The sequence below is a fragment of the Eschrichtius robustus genome, chromosome 19, assembly GCF_028021215.1.
Source record: "Eschrichtius robustus isolate mEscRob2 chromosome 19, mEscRob2.pri, whole genome shotgun sequence".
NCBI lineage: Eukaryota > Metazoa > Chordata > Mammalia > Artiodactyla > Eschrichtiidae > Eschrichtius > Eschrichtius robustus.
Window position 1 is genome coordinate 11,024,660 of NC_090842.1, and position 20,621 is coordinate 11,045,280.

General features: G+C 44.1%; 1 protein-coding gene across 1 annotated transcript in view; it reads left to right on the forward strand.

Annotated features, from left to right (window-relative positions):
• Positions 1-416: 416 nt before the first annotated feature.
• The window catches only part of ADAMTS18 (ADAM metallopeptidase with thrombospondin type 1 motif 18), a 151,326-nt gene continuing 131,121 nt past the window's right edge, over positions 417-20,621 (forward strand). The window contains exons 1-3 of the mRNA XM_068527246.1: positions 417-506; positions 600-690; positions 3,616-3,932. Of these exons, the coding sequence (XP_068383347.1) occupies positions 417-506; positions 600-690; positions 3,616-3,932 (498 nt within the window). The remainder of the gene's footprint in view (positions 507-599; positions 691-3,615; positions 3,933-20,621) is intronic.

The window sequence follows — 20,621 nt, forward strand, 5'->3', positions numbered from 1 at the left end:
AGCCGCTGGTCGCCAATCACCGTGCGGTGGAGAGGCGGGCGCTCGGCTCCGGCGCGCTGGGGGAGCCAGCTGGCTCTGCTGGCCCCGGGAGCCTCAGACGCTCACCCCGACACAGACAGACGCACGGACGGGAGGGCGGGCGCGAACAGAGTCCCCCGGCCGTCTGCGCTCGGAGGCGCGCGCCAGCCCTGGCCCGGGGCTCCCCCGTCCCGCCTCCGGGAGCCGCAGGCGGCGCTGTGCAGACCGGCGCCGGCGGGAGGGAGGGCGCGCGGGCGGCCGGAGCCGGGGAGGCCCGGCGCGCCCGGCCCGCGATGTGAGCGGCGGCGGCTCCCACCTGGCGCCGCACCTGGAGCGCCGCGCTCCGGGGCGGCGGGGAGAATGTGCGCCGCCTGCAGCCGCCGCGCCCGCACCTGACCATGGAGTGCGCCCTCCTGCTCGCGTGCGCCCTCCCCGCCGCCCGCTCGGGCCCGCCGTGGGGGCCGGCGGGACGGGGGCGCGTGGCCAAGGCAGGTGCCCGGCGGGGAGGCGCCGATGGCGGGTGGCCGGGGACCCCAGCCCCGCCGCGCCCCTCACGCACGGTGTCACCTTTTCTCTTGCAGGCGCTCCAGCTCTGCTGCCTTTGCTGTGCGTCGGTCGCCGCAGCCTTAGCCAGTGACAGCCGAGGCGGCGGCGGCAGCGGATTAAACCACGGTTCGTATTCGCCCCCCCCGCCCCCCCCCCCCGCAGCAGGGCCTCTCCAGGCACTTTGTCCCTTCCTTCCCCCCAAAGAGAGAAAGGGCAGAAGAGGTCACCCCTCCCCCCCAAGTGGCAGGTGTGCGCGCGTCCTGGAAACGGTTCCTGTTTGGAGAGGGGGATGTGGCCCGGACTCCGAACTTATCGGAAGAATCAGTGCCTCAAGCTGCAAGTCACATAAATGAGAAAACAATACTTTCCCTCGTTCACAGACGGCTGGTTTAAAAAAAAAAAAAAAAAATCCGTGCTGCGGTGAGAAATTAGAAAGTGAGTGGACATTGACCAGGTAGCTGATATCAAAGGGCACCTTCCTCATCTCCTTCCTCTTCCGGGAAAGGACATGCCCCCTTCTTCCCCCATCTTTCCTCTCCCCCATTTTCCCTCCCCCCCACTTCAATCCTGTCCCCTTTCTCCCTTTCCTTCCTTCTTTCTCCCTTTTCTCTTCCCTCGTATCATTGATTCCCAAAGATCACTTTTAGAGAGAGGAAAGCAGGTAGCCTCTGGCGGGGGTGGGGGTGGGGTGGGGGGGGTTTGCTTTATCTCCTTTGAAGTTCCCTAGCTTCAAACTTCCAGAACGCTCCTAACTTCTGTCATTTATTAACTTCTCCCTGACACCTGGAAGGAAAATCCTTGTTTCCATTGTTCCCATCAGCTACTGGAGAACAGCTGATTCCTGATCCAAGGTTTCTATAGCAAGACCTTGATGTCTAGCTGGGGCTCTATCATTTTTTTGGGTTATCTCCTCCTCTCAGGGGACCAGGGATCATACTGGGGAGAGGGGGGATGGCAGAGTCATGGAGAAAGGCTGTGCCGCCAGGGAGTGGGTGAGTGAGGGGACAGGGGAGAGCCAGGAATTTGCCCTTGAGAAATTCACCTTTTGTCCAACCAGAAAAGCTGGCTGCAGTCTCTAAAACAACCCCTCATTGTTTCATCAGGGCCAAATGGCTGGAGGTCCCCTCCATTCCAGCTACCACCTGTAAGGACCTCATCTTTAGGTAGCCCCTGAGCCGATTAATCAGGTCACTCACTACAGGGGCTCTGACTGCCCCTCTTCCCATCAAGGACTGAATATTACCATCAGCCTGCTTGTTCATTCTCCCCTTGGAAACAAACTAGTAGCAGGTGTCTGGGTGGGGGGCTTTGCAGGCTGATTCTGCAGACCGCTGGCTGGATAAGGCTTCTGCGTGTTTTCCCAGCTAAGAGCAGGCAGAGTTTCAGATGGCTTTGGACAAGGAGGTAAGAATCAGCTTATAGAGACTGTCTAGAGCGCATGTCAGGGATGGTTTTCACAATTAGGTTTTAGTATGGGGGAGGGAGAAGGTGATTTGTCCCTAAGAAAAAGCTGTGTTTAATCAAAAGCCACATACCAGGAAAGCAGCATAGTAGCAATTTTTGAGAGAAGAGAAATCATGTATATCCTGCTCAATTTTTTTAAGGTTAAGAGAAAAACATTTTTTTCAATTGCTTTTTAATATGCTTGTCAGTTAGATAGTATTTCTAGTTAAAGGAGTGAAAAAGAAAATGAGGAGGACGGCAAGAACATTGTAAGAATGAATTTCTCAAGCAATATGAGTCACAGATGGTTCAGACACAGAACATAGTTGAAAATTATTGTCATATTGGGATTTTTTTTTTTCAAATGTAGGACCAATTAGAATATCACTCGTTGATCCCTGCTAGCTACAGGGCTTCTGTTCATTCCTTAGCTTTTTTCTTTCTTTTCTCTTCTTGTTTTTTTTCTTTCTTTTCTTTTTCTTTTTTTTTTTTTTTTTGGTTGTTGACTATTTTGGGAAAAGGGAAATTCCTCTTGCTTTTCTTCCTCCAGTAACCAAGGACCCAAGTGATTCAAACATGCCTCTTAGTTATTCAGAATCTTTCTAAACACGGTCCAAATTAGTTTCCCATTCTGTGCCTAGAAAGTGGAAATACAGAGCGTTTTTTAATGCGCAGAGGGCATATTCCAAATCATCTTGTGGGATGATACTTTTCAGTTTCAATGTCGTGTGATAGGAAACAGTTTGCTGGCCTCGTTTTTTTTCAAGCAGCAAATTGTTTAACTTCTCTTCTCTGGGACAAGCAGTAATTAGCGCTGCTCTAGGGAGCAACGGTGAAGGTATTTTTAAACACGTCTTTCCAGGTGTCCCCTGAGCTGACACGCCAACATGTCTGAGCAATTTTCAGCAACAGACTGTAGTGGGAAGTTCTGACAATTTCGAGGCATTTTTATGTATCCACTCTATTTTATGCTTACAATTAAATGGAATTGTCCCAGGGAAAGCTCGTTTGTAAAACGCTGAGCGATACAAGTGCTGGAGTCTTATTATCACATATAATTAATATTGGAAACATAAAACTACAGTTACTTGTTAATTACCTGAGACTTCATCTCAAGTTACTCAGTGCTGTGAGTTACATTTGAAATTTAAACTCTGTCCCCCCCAACCCCAATGCTCCCAATGTAGTTTAAACACAAAGGTATCATCTTGGAAAAAAGTGTTCCTTTCTTGGCTTTGTGGTTTTTATAGTTATTAATACTGTCTCCCCCAAATCAATTTTTATGTATGGATGACTCTATGACTAATATATAAAAAGTCCATCTCTGTCTGCGGACCATGAGAGTTGTGGCATTTTCCAGAAACATTCTTGACATTCAACAAGATGGTGCTTGACTTTTAGTCTCTGTAGGGATTGCTGTGGCAGAGCTTATTGTCAAGATCACAGAATTCTCCTTGTCATGAGGTGCTCTGAATTACATGTAGTCTAGGTGCATGGCAATAGAACGAGTATCTTTCAGCTGTGCGTTGCTCTTCGCCAGCCCGTTGGAAAGGGACCCTCGGGCACTGTGGGCTCTGGGTGCTGACAGCGAAACCTTTCCCATTGCAGATTACGTCTTTGTCACGCCGGTAGAAGTGGACTCGGGCGGGTCATATGTTTCACACGACATTTTGCACAACGGCAGGAGAAAGCGGTCGGCGCAGAGTGCCAGCAGCTCCCTGCATTACCGATTTTCAGCATTTGGACAGGAACTGCACTTAGAGCTTAAGCCCTCGGCGATCTTGAGCAGTCACTTTATTGTCCAGGTACTTGGGGAAGATGGTTCTTCAGAGACTCGGGAACCCGTGGTGCCAAGATGTTTCTATCAGGGATTTATCAGAAACGACAGCTCGTCCTCCGTCGCTGTGTCTACATGTGCCGGCTTGGTAAGCACCCCCTACTCCCTCTTTCCTGTGTTTTGTGTGACTGGAATGAGCAGATGTCTGCAATCCTAAGTGCTCTTGCAGCCAGCTCCACACATTCACACTGTCAGCTTTGATACGTATAATATTCTCAATTGAATTAATCTAATCTGCTCCCAGAAAAAGAAAATCTATCTAAAAGAACTTTAATTACCATTTAGAACGTTCTTTTGATGTTTAATGGTCTGGGCCTCTTCATTTTCCATGTTTGAGACGATCCCCCAAGGAAATTAATTTGATGGATGCCATTCGCTTTGGAAAGTCTTGAGAGACCAGGCTTTATATAAATCTAACAAGCTGCGTGCCTCCACAGTGCTTTGAAACAGGGAAAACTGTATTTAATGCAAAAGTGCATTCACTGCCCTGGGAAGCCCAACCTTCCCTGTGGAAGGGAGGCCTCTTGTTTTCTTTCAACTGATCTGTTCATGTTGTCCTACTCACGTAAGACGTCCTTTTTGAGTGTGATGTGGTGTGTTCAGGGGCTGGTGGGATTAAGTGTGGCATCCAGGAAGGCAGGACACTTAAAAAAACATTTGGGACAAGCGTTATTTCCTCTTGTGTAATCCTCAACTGTTGGGCTCGAGATCAAGAATATTGGTATAAATGATGCTTGTCTCAGGATTCAGTCATCTGTGAGGCAATAAACGGTGATCTGGGTTGATTTCATCTTGTGTTGCAATTGAGAAGTGTCTGTAACTGACAGAAGAGTTCGTGTGTGTGTTGAGACACACCATGGTCATGCTCTGGCGTGGCTAGAAGAAGGAAAATGTGAGAAAGCCCAGCTGAGGATGTAGTTAGTAATTTACATGATACATCATGTCCGAGCAAGAGGGAGGGGCTTAGGCGCTGGTGAATGAAGACTCCCATGTTCTTGGCTAGCTGAAACTTTATTCTTTAACTTTTTTGTTTTCATATTGTGACTTGACATGTAGCTAAAATCTTTTATCACAGCCAGAGTTATGATATTTTTTGGTATGGTTTTTAAACTATAGAGCGAAGCAAAGATTTAACAATTCCCGGCTAAGCTGGATCTGTTTAAATGAACAATATGGCTTACTAATGACCTATATATTCTAACATGGTTACACACAGCTAGGCAGCCCACACGCACGTGACTATATCTTGTTTTTGTTGTTTGGTTGGTTTGGATGTCGTAAGTCTCCTGCTCGTTTGGGAGCGTCCTCCTGTTTTCCCTCTCTTCTGTCGATTCCAGTATCCTTATGTCTTCAGAAGGAGGTTAGGCCGTCCATCACAGTGCCTTAAACTATCCCATTCCAGATAACCCAGGGGTTAAGAGTAGTCTGTCCAAGTTCATTTTTCATACCAGCCCTTACTAGTAGGACCTTGGGCAAGTTATGAATCTCTCTGTGTCTTAGTGTCTCTATCTCTACAATGGGAATAACAAGAGGGTTTACAGCACCGTGGGGATAAAGTGACTTCCTACATGGGAAGTGCTACAGCAGCTCTTGGAAGGAACTTAGTCTCCCCATGGTTAATGCGCTCAAGATTCCACTTTCTGTGAGTGATAGGAAATCTGACCAGTTATCCCATATTCATAGATGTTGGGTTGTTTCTCCTAAGAAAGAGATTCACTTTTGAACAGGGAACGACCACTTAGCACATAGAATGAGGCAAGTTAAAAAGTTCCATCTTTGGGATGAAGGTGAAAGAAGTCATTGGCAACCACATCTGCCCGTGTATAAGGCTGATATAACTTTTTTTCTTTGCATACCAATCTGATTTTTGTTTGTTTTTATCTTTTTAATTCAGTTTTTATTTTATATTGGACTGTAGTTGATTTACAATGTTGTGTTAGTTTCAGGTGTACAGCAAAGTGACTGAGTTATACATATACATATATGCATTCTTTTTCAGATTCTTTTCCCATATAGGTTATTACTGAATATTGAGTAGAGTTCCCTGTGCTGTACAGTAGGTCCTTGTTGACTATCTATTTTATATATAGTAATGTGTATATGTTAATCCCAAACTCCTAATTTATCCCTCCCCCCCACCTTTCCACTTTGGTAACCATAAGTTTGTTTTCAAAGTCTGTTGAGTCTGTTTCTTTTTTGTAAATAAGTTCATTTGTATCATTTTTTTTAGATTCCACATATAAGCAAGATCATATGATATTTGTCTTTCTCTGTCTGACTTACTTCACTTAGTATGATCATCTCTAGGGGCGTCCATGTTGCTGCAAATGGCATTATTTCATTCTTTTTTATAAGGCTGTTATAAATTGAAATCATGAAACTCACAATCTGTTCCTACTTTTCAACAAGCCAGCCACATATACTTAATTAACTTTAGTTCTGTAGGCCTCAGTTTCCTCTCCTGGACCCTGTGAAATTATTTCTAAGACCACGGCCATCTCTAGGCATCTGACTCCAATTATCCAATTGTTTGGGCCCATGGGGTATGGGGTAGGGAGAGGATCAAGCTTATCCCCCTTGCATTACCCACCTCCCCAAGTCCCTGCCGAACAACAGCAAAATACAGACACATACAGCCGTCCTCAATCAAACAATAAGAAAAATAAAACAAGAGGACAAAACCACAAATGAGAAGCTGAGACACTGCTCTGTATTAATGTCTGTAACTTCTATTGAAGTATAATGTATATACAGAAAAGTGCAAAACTGTATATACAGAAAATGCAAAAATCGTGGAGTACAGCCTAATGCATTTTTACAGAGTTCACACCGCTGTAACCAACAGCCAGATCAAACGGGACGTTACCAGTGTCCCAGAAGACCCCTACCCACATCCCTTTCCACTCAGTGTCCCCCAGAAGTAACCACTATCCTAATTTGTAACATAGCTTAAGTTCGCCTATTTAAAAATTTTTTACCTAAGAGAGGGTCATACAATAATTCCTCTGTATGAATATTCTACATTGTTTCCATCTAATTGTTGGTGGCATTTAAACTGTTTCCAGTTTGGGGCTGTTAGGAGGAGTAATGCTAAACATTCTCATCTATGCCTTTTGGTGAGCTTGTGGACACATTCCGTTGGAAACATACCAAAGACTGAAGTTGCTGGGTCATGGGTTAATATATATGTTCTCCCCAAAGCAAAATAGCGGTCAGTGCGGTCAGTGTTCGTTTGTTGGTTTTGCAGCTAGCCCTTATACAGGCAGCACTCACCCTAAGCAGGTGAGAGTGGCACCACCCAGCTCCTTCCCCAGGAACTGCACTTACCGCTATTTTCCTAGATTCTGCCAAACAGCTTTTCAGAGTGGTTGCACTAATCTACACGGCCATCAGCAGTGTATAAGAGTTCCAGTTGCTCCACATTCTCATCAACACTTGCCGTGGTCTGTCTTTTCCATTTTTGCCACTTCCATTGATGGATGTGAAGCCATATCACACAATGGGTTTAGTTTGCATTGTTCTGATGGTTAATGAAGTTGAGTATCCTTTCTTATGCCTACTGGCCACTTGTATACCCTCTTTTGTGATATCTTATATGGACAAGAAGTATTATACAGGTTTTCCCCGTTATCTGAAAGTAGAGTGTTCCTATGAAATCTTTTGTAAGCCAAAATGACAAAAGCAAAGAAGCAATTACCTTAGGACACATCTTGGCAATGAATGCACAAAATAAATTGACATAAAGCACAAGTGCTCCCAGACATAGTTCAGAGCTACAGTGGCTTGATGCAGAGATTCTGAGTGCAGTTCCTGGGGAAGGAGCTGGACAGTGCCACTCTCCCTGCTTAGGGTGAGCGCTGCGTGTATAAGGGTTAGGTGCAAAACCAACAAACAAACACTGACCACACTGATCGCTATTTTGCTTTGGGTTTTTTTTTTTTTTCCTTAAAAATGAAAATCCTCTTCGTATTTCTTTTGTTAGCAAAAAACAGGTGCTAATTGGGTCTTTCGTAAAAGCAAAGTGACATAAAGCAAACTTGTGAAAGTGGAGGACTCCTGTAAATGTTTTCAGCCCAAATTGTGGTGCTTTTTCCTTTCTTTGTGAATAGAAACAAGAATTCTGAGCAAAAACACCTTTGCCAACTTAGCATCTTGGATATCATGGCTTTGCATCTCTAACAATGCATTGACCTGCATATGAAACGCTACTGAATAGCAGTAGTGAACCCTGGGAAATCACTTGAGGCTCCACATTGAGGAATCGCTTCTCTAGGCCCATTGAGAGATGGGGATGGAGGGAAATAATCACTCCAGGAGGAAGAAATTTTCCTTCTAGCTATCCAGAACCCATGAACACTGCTCACCTTCTTTGGTCAAACAGGGGGTTCCTAAAGTGAATTAGCAAGTGCTGTAATGCATTCAGAATAGTGGATGATTCAAGGGTTCAGGAGATGGGCAGGTCTCTAACATGCTTGGTGGATGGGCAGGTCTCTTACACGCTCATCAAAGTTCACAAGCCAGGAGAGATAAATGACTCTTCTTCCACGAATACAGAAACTGACATGAGGTGAAGGAGACTAAGATGAATCGTCTTCTACCTGAAGTGTCTACATTGGTGTTTCACCAAGAGGGGGGCTGGCAACTGGCATCAGAGTGACTTTCAAGGTTCTAGCAGTTTCCTAGTGTGCATCAGTGCGTATTAAAAAAGTGATAAGTCCCCTTTAGATAATAGAGTACTGACAGGAAAGCTAACCATTATCTTGACTGCTAGGGAAACCCCAAGAGCGAGTGAGAAAGGGTGGCGGGGTTCTAATAGTGAAATATATTTGCATACATACATATTCCAGTTAGGATTTCTCCGGCAGGGAATTTAATAATTCAGAATTAAACTATACTCAAAATAGTCTCTTAAAATGTACCCCCCCACACACGATGGGTCTCATTTTATTCAGGAGTTAAGTAGGCAGTTATTTACTTGGAATAATCCATCAAACAGGAGTTGCAAGCTTCCATGAGTGAATCCTGCCTACTCTTATGTCTGGAGGGGGTGTTTTTTAAAATTTTTATTGGAATATAGTTGCTTTACAATGTTATGTTAGCTTCTACTTCACAGCAAAATGAATCAGCCGTACATATACATATATCCCGTCCCTTTTGGATTTCCCTCCAATTTAGTACACCCCAGTGCATTAAGTAGAGTTCCCTGTGCTATACAGTATGTTCCCATCAGTTGTCTATTTTATACATAGTATCAATAGTGTATATGTGTCAATCCCCATCTCCCAATTCTTCCCACCCCTCCCCTTTCCCCCTTGGTATCTGTACATTTGTTCTCTACGTCTGTGGCTCTATTTCTGCTTGGCAAATAAGGTCATCTATAAGATTTTTCTAGATTCCACATATATGCATTAATATACAACATTTGTTTTTCTCTTTCTGACTTACTTCACTCTGTATGACAGTCTCTAGATCCATCCATGTCTCTACACATGACCCAATTTCATTCCTTTTTATGGCTGAGTAATACTCCATTGTATATATGCACCACATCTTCTTTATCCATTCCTCTGTTGATGGACATTTAGGTTGCCTCCATACCCTGGCTATTGTAAATAGTGCCGCTATGAACATTGGGGTTGCATGTGTCTTTTTGAATTATGGTTTCCTCTGGGTATATGCCCAGTACTGGGATTGCTGGGTCGTATGGTAGTTCTGTTTTTAGTTTTTTAAGGAACCTCCATACTGTTTTCCGTAGTGGCTGTATCAATTTACATTCCCACCAACAGTGCAAGAGTGTTCCCTTTTCTCCACACCCTCTCCAGCATTTATTGTTTGTAGAATTTTTGATGTTGGCCATTCTGACCAGTGTGAGGTGATACCTCATTGTAGTTTTGATGTGCATTTCTCTGATGATTAGTGATGTTGAGCATCTTTTCATGTGTTTGTTGGCCATCTGTATGTCTTCTTTGGAGAAATGTTGTTTAGATCTGCCCATTTTTGGATTGGGTTGTTTGTTTTTTTGATATTGAGCTTCATGAGCTGCTTGTATATTTTGGAGATTAATCCTTTGTCAGTTGCTTTGTTTGCAAATATTTTCTCCCATTCTGAGGGTTGTCTTCTCATCTTGTTTATGGTTTTCTTTGCTGTGCAAAAGCTTTTAAGTTTTTTAAATTTTGAATGCCTTTCAACAGGAACAAGCTCTCTCCAGCTCACCACTGCCCCTTATGCCTGGCTGCTTTACACCCTGAGAAGGTTATCTAGGTTTGCAGAACTTTGTCCCAGAATCTCAGGGTTGCAGATGAGCCCAATCTAATCACTCTCTGCCATGCACGTTCTTTTGACCATACCCAGCTTCTTCTTGACCACCATGTTGATGAAATGGTCATTACATCCAGGAAGCCTATGCCGTTGTCAGGAGACCCTTCATCTTGATGTTGAACTACATACAAGCTGCCTTCTTATGACTTTCACCTGTATTTCTTTTTTTTTTTTTAGATTTTTATTTGTATTGATTGATTGATTGATTGATTGCTATGTTGGGTCTTCGTTTCTGTGCTAGGGCTTTCTCTAGTTGCAGCAAGTGGGGGCCACTCTTCATCGCGGTGCACGGGCCTCTCAATATCGTGGCCTCTCGTGTTGCGGAGCACAGGCTCCAGACGTGCAGGCTCAGTAGTTGTGGCTCACGGGCCCAGTTGCTCCACGGCATGTGGGATCCTCCCAGACCAGGGCCCGAACCCACGTCCCCTGCATTAGCAGGCAGACTCAACCACTGTGCCACCAGGGAAGCCCTCACCTGTATTTCTTAATTTCGTTTTCTGGGATGCTAGGACAAACCTGTGTCTTTCTTCCTACAGACTAGGAGATCTCAAATTCCCTTTTGCCCCCCAATTTTTCTACCTCGGCATTCCTTTTTCAGGAAGACGGTAATTTTCAGAGTGTGGTCAGCTGGATTAACTTAACTTGAGGTGTTGAAAATGTCAGTGTCTTTACATACAACAGAAGGTCAGGGAGGCTGGGCCCAGGAGTATGTATTTTTAATTCTCCAAGTGATTCTAATACATATTAACATTAGAGAACAATTGGATTAAGACATTGGACATATAGGCAAGTTTTTTTCTTAATTGCTGTTGGTTTGACAGACTGAGCCCGTTTCTGCAACTTAGTAGAAATGTCATATTTGGAGAACTGACCGGAAAGATACATTGAATGACTCTGTCATTCAACTATTGATGGGCTTCTGTTATGTCAGGCACTGTTCAGAGCACAGGGTGGAAAAAGCTGCAGGCAAGGTGGATGCTGTATTCTGCTTCACTGGATTTCATTCTAAGGAAGAAATGGAGTGGTGATGTTAGACCCAGAAATGCTATTTTATTTTGAACCAGGCTGTGATTCAGCAGAGTCCTGGAACAAAGGGTTCATGGAGTATGATTTTAGATTAGGATGTTAACAACTCAGAAATGTCCTGTGTTAAAGACATTTGCTTAACTCTGTTTAAAAACTTTCCCTAACTTATTTGACTGTGGAAACTTTTTTTCAAGGAACCTCTCTTCCTAGTCTGGTAGTGACAAGAAAATCACCAAAGCACTAATTCCCAAAAGAGGTACTATAATATTATGTATTGGTTTCTAACTAAGAGGTATTCCAGCCATAAAAGGGTTTTATGACCCTATAAGTGGTATCATGGTCATATATGCCGATAAAATTCGGGAAACTTTTATTAAGCAAATGTCTTTGCTCTAATACATTTCTCACCTTTTAATGTGCTAATGTGCATTGTGAAGCTCCAAGACGTGGAATTTTGATACTAATTTGACTACTTCCCCATTCCCCCCTTTTAAGCCATGCTTCCATCCACAACTGGCCCAGGGTTCCATGGTTCGCCGTGAAAGAACAATTCTTAGGTCTGAGGTTATTTGTACTTTATTGGTACCAGATGAATCCAGTTACCGCGTATGTCTTCCAGTTGGGAAAATGCACCTCTTGCTTAAATTCTGGACACTCAGCTCCAATGTGAAGATCAAGGCAAGAGGCATGCAAAAATGCCACCCGTATAGCATTTCTGCCCAGATCTGTGATACGTGGGTACTTTAGCTCTGATTAATCACCTCAGCGAGGGGCCCAGCTGGCGGGAGTGGTGGAGCTGTGCTGTTCCTTTGGCATCTTCTGTCCAGCCTCTGATTAGGATCCAGCCTCAGCATCACATCAGGGGCTCAGAGTGGAATATGTACCACGAAATCCCTCCAGCCTTGACTGCCGATGCACTGTCCAATTTTGTCACTTGGTTTTCCTTCCTTTCCCTTTGCTTTGTCCGCAACAATTAAACCATAAGTGGTGTTTCTCTTCCATGGCTGGCTGCCCTAATGTCCCCATTGTCTCTTTCTTAGTGGTGGCCTTTTTGGACTATGACGGCAGGGACCCATTCTGCGGCGAGCCTAGGTCCCTGAAAGGAGCTTTGGAAGCAGTTGGTTTCAATAGGCGGTAGGGGAACACTTTGATCTCCTTTTTTTCAGAAGTATTTTATGACTCAGAAAGCTCAGCCATTGAGTTGCCTGTTGCTGGTCACCGGCTGCCCGGTAGTCCTTAGAAAGATTTCCATTCATAAAAGGGCTGAAGTTAAATGACCTTAGTCCACACAGGCAGAAAGAAAGCAGGCTCTTCTGCTTTGTGGGGCCTCGTTAACCAGCAGAGGTTCGCTGCGTGACACACACCACCCCCCCCCGGAACTTTTTGGTCACTTGAGAGGACCACGTGAAGTTAAGGATTAGACTGGGTTCTATTTACAAGTTTTTGGACACAGGCTGACCCAAATCAGAGATGTTTTCTTAGGTTATGCCTTGTTTCATCAAGGGTAAAAAGATTTTTTTTTTTTTTGCCTCTTTCCTGTGTGCTCCTTTCAGACGTGATGTGTGAAGATGATTATTTGCTCATAACAACACTTTTAGCAAAATGCCAGCCAGTCTTTTTTTTTTAAAAAATTGCCAAGGTGTTCTGATTACGGGATTTATGATGTACACTAAAGTGGAAATGCCTTTGAACTTAGCTTTCAGTCTCCAATCTTAAGTTTTGTTTTTAATCATTAAAGACTCTTTTAAAAAGAATTGCAAAGAAAAATCTAAAATATCAGGATTCATCATTTTGGCAACTGTGTGTAAAGTATCTTGTGAGTTTTATAGATATTTTGACTGTGTCGTGTTTCCTGAGTACCAATGTCTCTATAGAAAAATTCAGTTCTCTGTGAAGACTAGGAAGGGTGTTGTATATTGAACGAGTTCTTTGTGTTATTTTGATATTTAAAACAAATGTAAAGTTCTTTCATCCTAATAAAGCATATCTAGGTTTCATTGAACAAAAAACAAACAAACAAAAAAACACCAAGGTTCTTGCCAGAGAGCGGGACCCCCAGGCTGATTTGAAGGTTGCTCTCGTGAGAGGGTGAAAGGCTGATCCCTCCTCCTCATGCTCTCTGCCTGTTAGAGGATGGCCACTGAAGCATCCGTCTCCCCCAGGGCCAGAATTGTGAGTCTTGGGCTGTGCTCTCAGTTTTCTCATCTGTAAAGAGATGAGAAATGGGCAATGGTAACTCCCTCTCTCAGGATTGTGACCATCTATGAATGAACTCTATCCTCGATTATTCTTTTCGTTGTTGTTTGTTTTTTTATTGAGTTATAGTTGGTGTACAGTATTATAAAGTTACAGATGTTCAATGTAGTGATTCACGATTTTTAAGGGTCATACTCCATTTATAATTATTATAAAATATTGGCTATATTCCCCATGTTGTACAATATATCCTTGTAGCTTATTTTATATGTAATAGTGTGTACCTCTTAACTCTCCTACCGTTATATTGCCCCTCCTCCTTTTCTCTCCCCACTGGTAACCACTAGTTCTCTATATCTGTGAGAGTTTACTTCTTTTCGTTATATTCACTAGTTTGTTGTAGTTTTTAGGCTCCCTTTGTAAGTAATACCATACAGTATTTGTCCTTCTCTGTCTGACTTACTTCACTTAGCATAATACCCTCCAAGTCCATCCATGTTGCTGCTAATGGCACAATTTCATTCTTTTTCAGTAGTATTCCATTGTGTGTGTGTGTAGATACACACACACACACACACACACACACACACACATCTTCTTTATCCATTCATCTGTTGAGGTACATTTAGGTTGCTTCCATATCTTGGCAATTGTAAATCATGCTGCTGTGAGCCCTGGGGGTGCATGTATCTTTTTGCATTACTGTTGTTGCTTTCAGATATAGACCCAGGAGTGGAATTGCTGTGTCATATGATAGTTCCTTGATTATTCTTGACTTTGGTCTCTGAGAGGGTCTAGGAAGGAAACGGTAATTGAAGCTCCTGCCCTGGAGCATTTTCAAGCTCGTCAGAACAGGAAATGAGCCCTTGGATGTTGGCAGTCATCCTGGTGAGAGTCCTGGGGGGTTTGTGGGGGAAGGTAACCACTGCTTGATCAACTATGAAGACATAAAATGAGAGGAAGATAAAGAATCAAAGAGGAAGGAGCAAAGAAATCGATAAAGATGGGGATCAAGGCACATGAGATAAAGCCAGGCAGTGTAATGGCTTTGAGCTCAGACTCTGAAACCCCAGCTGTGGCCTTTACTGTGTGACCCAGGTCAAATTATTTACCCTCTCTGGGCTTAATTTCTTCACTGGCCAGATGAGGATAATGGTAGTTCCTCCCTCAGGTTTACGGATGCTTAATTGAAACAAAAATGGCCTGTGTACAATGCTAAAAAACAGTGCCTGGCACATAGTAATTACATTGATAGTGTGATAATATATCAAGTAGTAATTGGTATTATTGTAGCAGAATTGGCTAATGCCAATCCACCTTACCACCCACAGGCAGGAAAGTTTTAGTCTAGGTATTAATAACAGTTTATACTGATTGAGCATGTATCGAATTATTAAAACTGGAGCCGTGGAGAGGAAGATTCAACTAAGACACAGATGGAGGCCATAATGATATTTAACCACCAGTCGGCATATTGCTATTCAAGGTCTAAAGTAGCAATTTTTTTCCCCATGCGCTTGAAAAAGACTTGGGCACTTTGGAGGGGAAAAAAACTACATATATTTAGGCTCCGCCTCTGAACATTCAGTAGGTACTAGGTAGAGCCTGTGTGTCCACTTAAATAAAGGAAAGAAGAGCTTCACAGATGGTTCCGGGGACACTGGAGACTGTGAATCGTTGTCCTAAAGAAGTCCGCAAAGAACCTTCTCCGGGGAGATAGAAGACTAGTGGAACATGCTTTTGGAGAATTGCGTTTGCTTTTGGAATGCATCACACCTTGCAAGTGTGGTCATCGATGCTCTGACTAGCCTTAGGCAGTGTGTGTACTAAGGGGGGCAGGTAGGGCTGGCTAATGTGAATCCAAATGTACAGATGGTCCTTGTTTCTATATTATAGGACTTCTCAGTGGCAAGTATTAGAACAACTCCACCTTGAACTTGGTTAAGCATAAGAAAATAGATTTTTTGTCTCTGGGATAAACTTTCTTCTGTCTCTCTCTGTCTCTGTCTCTCTCTCTGTCTCTCTCTCTCTCTCTCTCTCCCCCTCTCCCTCCCCCTCTCTCCCTCTCCCCACTCCCTCTCCTCCTGCCCCCCTTCCTCCTCTTTCCTTCTTCCCCTCCCCCACCTTGTACTAGGTGACTAGCTTTCAGCAAGGCTGGACCCAAGCTACCCAATGACATCATCACTGCCCTCTTTCTATCAGTCTTTCAGCTCTTTTTGCTCTTCCTTCTTGCCCTTCTGCATGCAGGTCCACCCGAATTCCGGACATGATTCAAACGTTTCCCTGGGTGCCTTGTATCTCGTGTGACTTATGGCGCAGTAACTCTGCGGTTGTAACCTTTATCATGCGTGAGAACAAGTGGGTGGGGCTCTGGGCTGCATTTGCTCTCTCACCTGTCAGTAAGCCTCAGAGGGCCACAGTCAAACCATCTGTGTGTCCAAACAAGACGAAATCGTAATTTGGTTTCTGTATTGGCGTGTGAATTAACGCACAGAAGGAGGTCTGGGATCACGCACGCACGGCAAGCCAAGAGCTCCAGTTACCTATCAGTTTGAAGCTCTTTTTGAAACCAGAGTGGATTCGTTCTGTTGTGTGTGTGCCCTTAAAATGTACATAAGTTGTGTTAGCCAGTACTATTTCTGAAGCAATTTTTTTTTTGGTGGAGAAGAAGTGCTTAAAAGTAATGTGTATCTTGGCGTTCCTTATCACGATGTAAGCATCTATCTTATTCTTTTAACTGCTGTATATTTAATCATTCCCTTCCGATTAATATATTTGCTTCCAGTTTTCTTTTGCTGTTGCTGAAAGAGCATGCATATATACAGGTCTTCTTTGCGTGTGTGGCGGGGGTGGGGGGGGTGGTTTTTTTAACATCTTTATTGGAGTATAATTGCTTTACAATGTCGTGTTAGTTTCTGCTTTACAACAGAGTGGGTCAGCTATATGTATACATATATCCCCATATCCCCTCCCTCCCAACCCTCCCTTTCCCACCTTTCTAGGTCGTCACAAAGCATTGAGCTGATCTCCCTGTATATGGTTCTTCTCAGTTGCATGCAATTCTATATTTTATGAGAGAGAGAGACAGAAAGACCTACTTTGTGAAAAGCTGAGATGCCAAACACATATGGGATATAAGCTGTGGCCAGAGATTGATTTGCTGATAACTGACATTATCCACCCAATATCACTACCACCTTGGTTGTATAACATGCAGAGTTACTGGGAACTCACTTCATTTTTTGTTTTCCATGAGCCTAAGACAGTGGCTTAGAAAACCAGTTCTCTCCAGTGGAGCATGTGTGCTGGTAAAACTGCACGGTTTCCCACCATCAACAATAAACAATTTAAGAGAAAATGGTACTGATTAATTCCCGAAGTCCAAGTATAAACAGCCCTAATGTTAACAGTGCACATTGAAGGCTCTCATGACCCAAAATATTTGCCTGGGTTTCCTACACATCTCTGTCCACAAACCCAGGAGTTCCTCCTCAGTTAGATCAAGTTATTGCCATGGAAGCGCGTTCCCACGGTTTTTCTATCCAGTTACAGGGCCCCGTACACTCAAATACCATAATACAAGTCTGGCGAGAGTGTCCTGTCTGCACTGCATGCTCACCTCTCCTGAAGGGGTGCCTTTGATGTATGGAAGGATTTCATGTTCAGCTGAATTCTTTTGATTGCTTATTCATGCCACTGAGCTTTGAAATATCTTATCTGCCCTTATTACCACCACAAGTCAAGGGGGCATGCTTTCTAATATAAATTATAAAGTGCACATCACTAATTTACTAGAAGCCAGCTATGTGCACACCCTTCTTTAGAACCGGCACTTGAAAGGGATTGAGATAAGCTAGTCAAAGGAGATTATCTGTCTCATTATTTACTGAGTTCTCCCACAGCAGAGTGCTGTTTGAGTGTCTGTGGGTTCATTCTGTGACTTTACAGTTCCTCAACTCCCTTTCATATTTTACTTTGTCACTTCGAGGGGGCGAATGAAGAGTTACCCCAAGTGAATTTCTCTGTCGATAAATAATGAACACAATTTTTATTTCTACCTTGATTGTCGAGTTGAGGTCTGTTGTAGGCAGCACAGAGATGTGGCTGAAAGAAAATATTACTGAAATGCGTTCTCACTCTTTAAATATGCTAATGTATTTTCCTAAGGCTTAGTCTTATCTCAGGGTTTTACAGTCATTGTTTTCCTGTAAAAGGCACTGAAGTAAGATGAATTCCAGTCCCTTTAAAAGATTCCTTTTGTGCATAAAGCAAATGCTAATTTCTGTTTAATATTATATATTTAGCACTGTCATTTATGATAAAATAATATCTAGATCAGTGGGTGTCAGCATATAGAGCTTTAAAAAAATGTAGATGCCCAGAGCCTACCCCAGGCCAATGAAAGCAGAATAGCTGAGGATGAGGCCCAGGTATCTGTGTTTTTAAAAGACTCCCCAGTTGATTCTAATGTGCAGTCAAGTTTGAGGACCCCTGCTCTAGATAAATGTCCTCAGGGGCTTTAGAGATGCTGTCACCTTAGAAATGCCTTGTGCAGTAATTTAAGAAGGCAGGATGGTATGTTAAAATGCATGGGATTTTAGAAGTTCATCTCTTTCACTTAGGAGTTACGTGATCTTGGTGAAATTATTCTTTTTAAAGACATTTTATTTATTTTTAATTAATTTATTTTTGGCTGCGTTGGCTCTTTGTTGCTGCTCATGGGCTTTCTCTAGTTGCAGCGAGCGGGGACTACTCTTCGTTGCGGTGCGCCGGCTTCTCATTGTGGTGGCTTCTCTTGCTGTGGAGCACAGGCTCTCAGTGTGCGGGCTTCAGTAGTTGTGGCACGTGGGCTCAGTAGTTGTGGCACCCAGGCTCAGTTGCTCCGCGGCATGTGGGATCTTCCCGGACCAGGGCTCGAACCCATGTCCCCTGCATTGGCAGGTGGATTCTTTTTTTTTTTTTTTAATTTATTTATTTATTTATTTATGGCTGTGTTGGGTCTTCGTTTCTGTGCGAGGGCTTCCTCCAGTTGTGGCAGGCGGGGGCCACCCTTCATCGCGGTGCGCGGGCCTCCCACCATCGCGGCCCCTCTCGTTGCGGAGCACAGGCTCCAGACGCGCAAGCTCAGTAATTGTGGCTCACGGGCCCAGCCGCTCCGCGGCACGTGGGATCCTCCTAGACCAGGGCTCGAACCCGTGTCCCCTGCATTGGCAGGCAGACTCCCAACCACTGCGCCACCAGGGAAGCCCTGGCAGGTGGATTCTTAACCGCTTCACCACCAGGGAAGTCCAGACATTTTATTTTGAAATAGTTTTAGACTCACAAACAGTTGCAAAGATAATATAGAGAGTTCCCATGTATCCTTCACCCAGCTTTGGGACATTATCAAATTATCTGAGAATCTAGTTTCCCTGGCTGTAAAGCAGAGATTAAAAAAAAAAAACCAAAAAAAACCTTCAAAGTGAAACCGTACACCTAAGGTTGGTACTTGAACCCATCCAAAACCGACACTGGGACTTGAACCCACTGTCTTTCAATTGAGATCACACACCTGGTCTCAGGACTTAATGAAGCTCCCGTTCTTTCTCTCATTGCAGAAAGAATTCAGTGAGACAAAGTCATAGGTAAGAAGTGGATTTATTTAGAGAGATCCACATTCCATAGACAGAATGAGGTCCATCTCAAAAGGCGAGAGCGGCCCTGGGAGAAGCACCCTCCACAGACAGAGTGTGAGCCATCTGAGAAGGCGAGAGCCCCCGAAATATGGATTGGTTAGTTTTTATGGGCTGGGTAATTTCATAGGCTAATGAGTGGAAGGATTATTCCAACTATCTTGAAGAAGAGGCAGAGATTTCCAGGAATTGGGCCACGCCCACTTTTGGGCCTTTTATGGTCGGCCTCGGAACTGTCATGGCGCCTGTGGGTGTGTCTTTTAGCATATGGTAATGTATTACAATGAGCACATAATGAGGCTCAGTTGGAAGTCGAAACTTCTGCCATCTTGAACCTAGTTGGTTCTAACCAGTTTATGTTGTATCCTCAAGGGCTATGTCATTCTTTTAGAGGTTGTGCCCCACCCCCTTCCCTCCTGTTTCAAAAGGGTTACCATGAGAATTAAATGAGAAAATGATAACATATAAAAATTGTGGGAGTAGAATTCTAAATTGGCCCCCAAGCTTCCCAGCCCCTAGTATATGCACACCTTCTCCCAGTGATTCGATCAACTGCTAATTTAGGTGCTGCTGGGAAGGGATTTTGCAGATGTAATGAAGGCTTCAAATCACTTGACCTTAAGATAGGAAAATTGTCCAGGTGGGTTTGACCTATCCTATGATCACACAGAATCAGGAAAGGCAGAGAGTTTCATAGCTAGGGGGATTTGACATGTGAGAAATTCTCCATTGCTGGCTTTGGAGGTGGAGGGGGCCGCGTGGCAAGGAATGCAGGTGGCCTCTAGCTGATGGCCAGCAAGGAAACGGGGCCTTGGTCCTATAACTAGAAGGGACTGAACTGTGCCAACCATCTGAATGAACTTGAAAATGGATTCTTTCCCAGAGAAAGGAATGCAGCCTGGCTCAGGCAGAAACCCTGTGCAGAGAACCCAGTCACACTGTGCCCAGACTTCTGACTTGCAGAGCTATGAGCTAATAAATAGGAGTTATTTTTAAGCTGCTAACTATGTGGTAATTTGTTCTGTAGCAATAAAAAACAAATGCAGAAAACGTCTAGAGTGCTTACTCTGCAGCTGGCTCAAGCACACGGTCCCTTCCCTTTGCAGAATCACGGCCATCTGAGGTCATCCATCAGCTCCTCATGCTGCCTCCTGGGGCAAGTGGGACAGTAGGTCCAAGGAGAAGCAGTAAGCTTCCTTCGATTTCACTGTTTACAATTGCGTGGGAAATTGTGATATTTAGCCCACGGTTTCTCAGGGCACCATTGACACCATTGAGGCGGGGGAAGGGGAGTTTGCTGTGGCCTCTACCCACTGGATGCCAGTAACGCCCCCCTGGCTGTGTCCAAAAATGTTTCCAGACATGGCCGGGTGTTCCCTGGGGACACCATTGTCCCCAGCTGAGAACAATTGATACAACACAATCACAAACTGGCCTCTTTAATAGAATGCATTTATGTAAGTTTATTTTTTTCAGTGTATACTTGTTGATTTCAATGCCATTAAGAATAATGATTTTAGGTACTTCACCTGCTTTTGAGGAATTTAGCCCGGGAGATCGAGAGG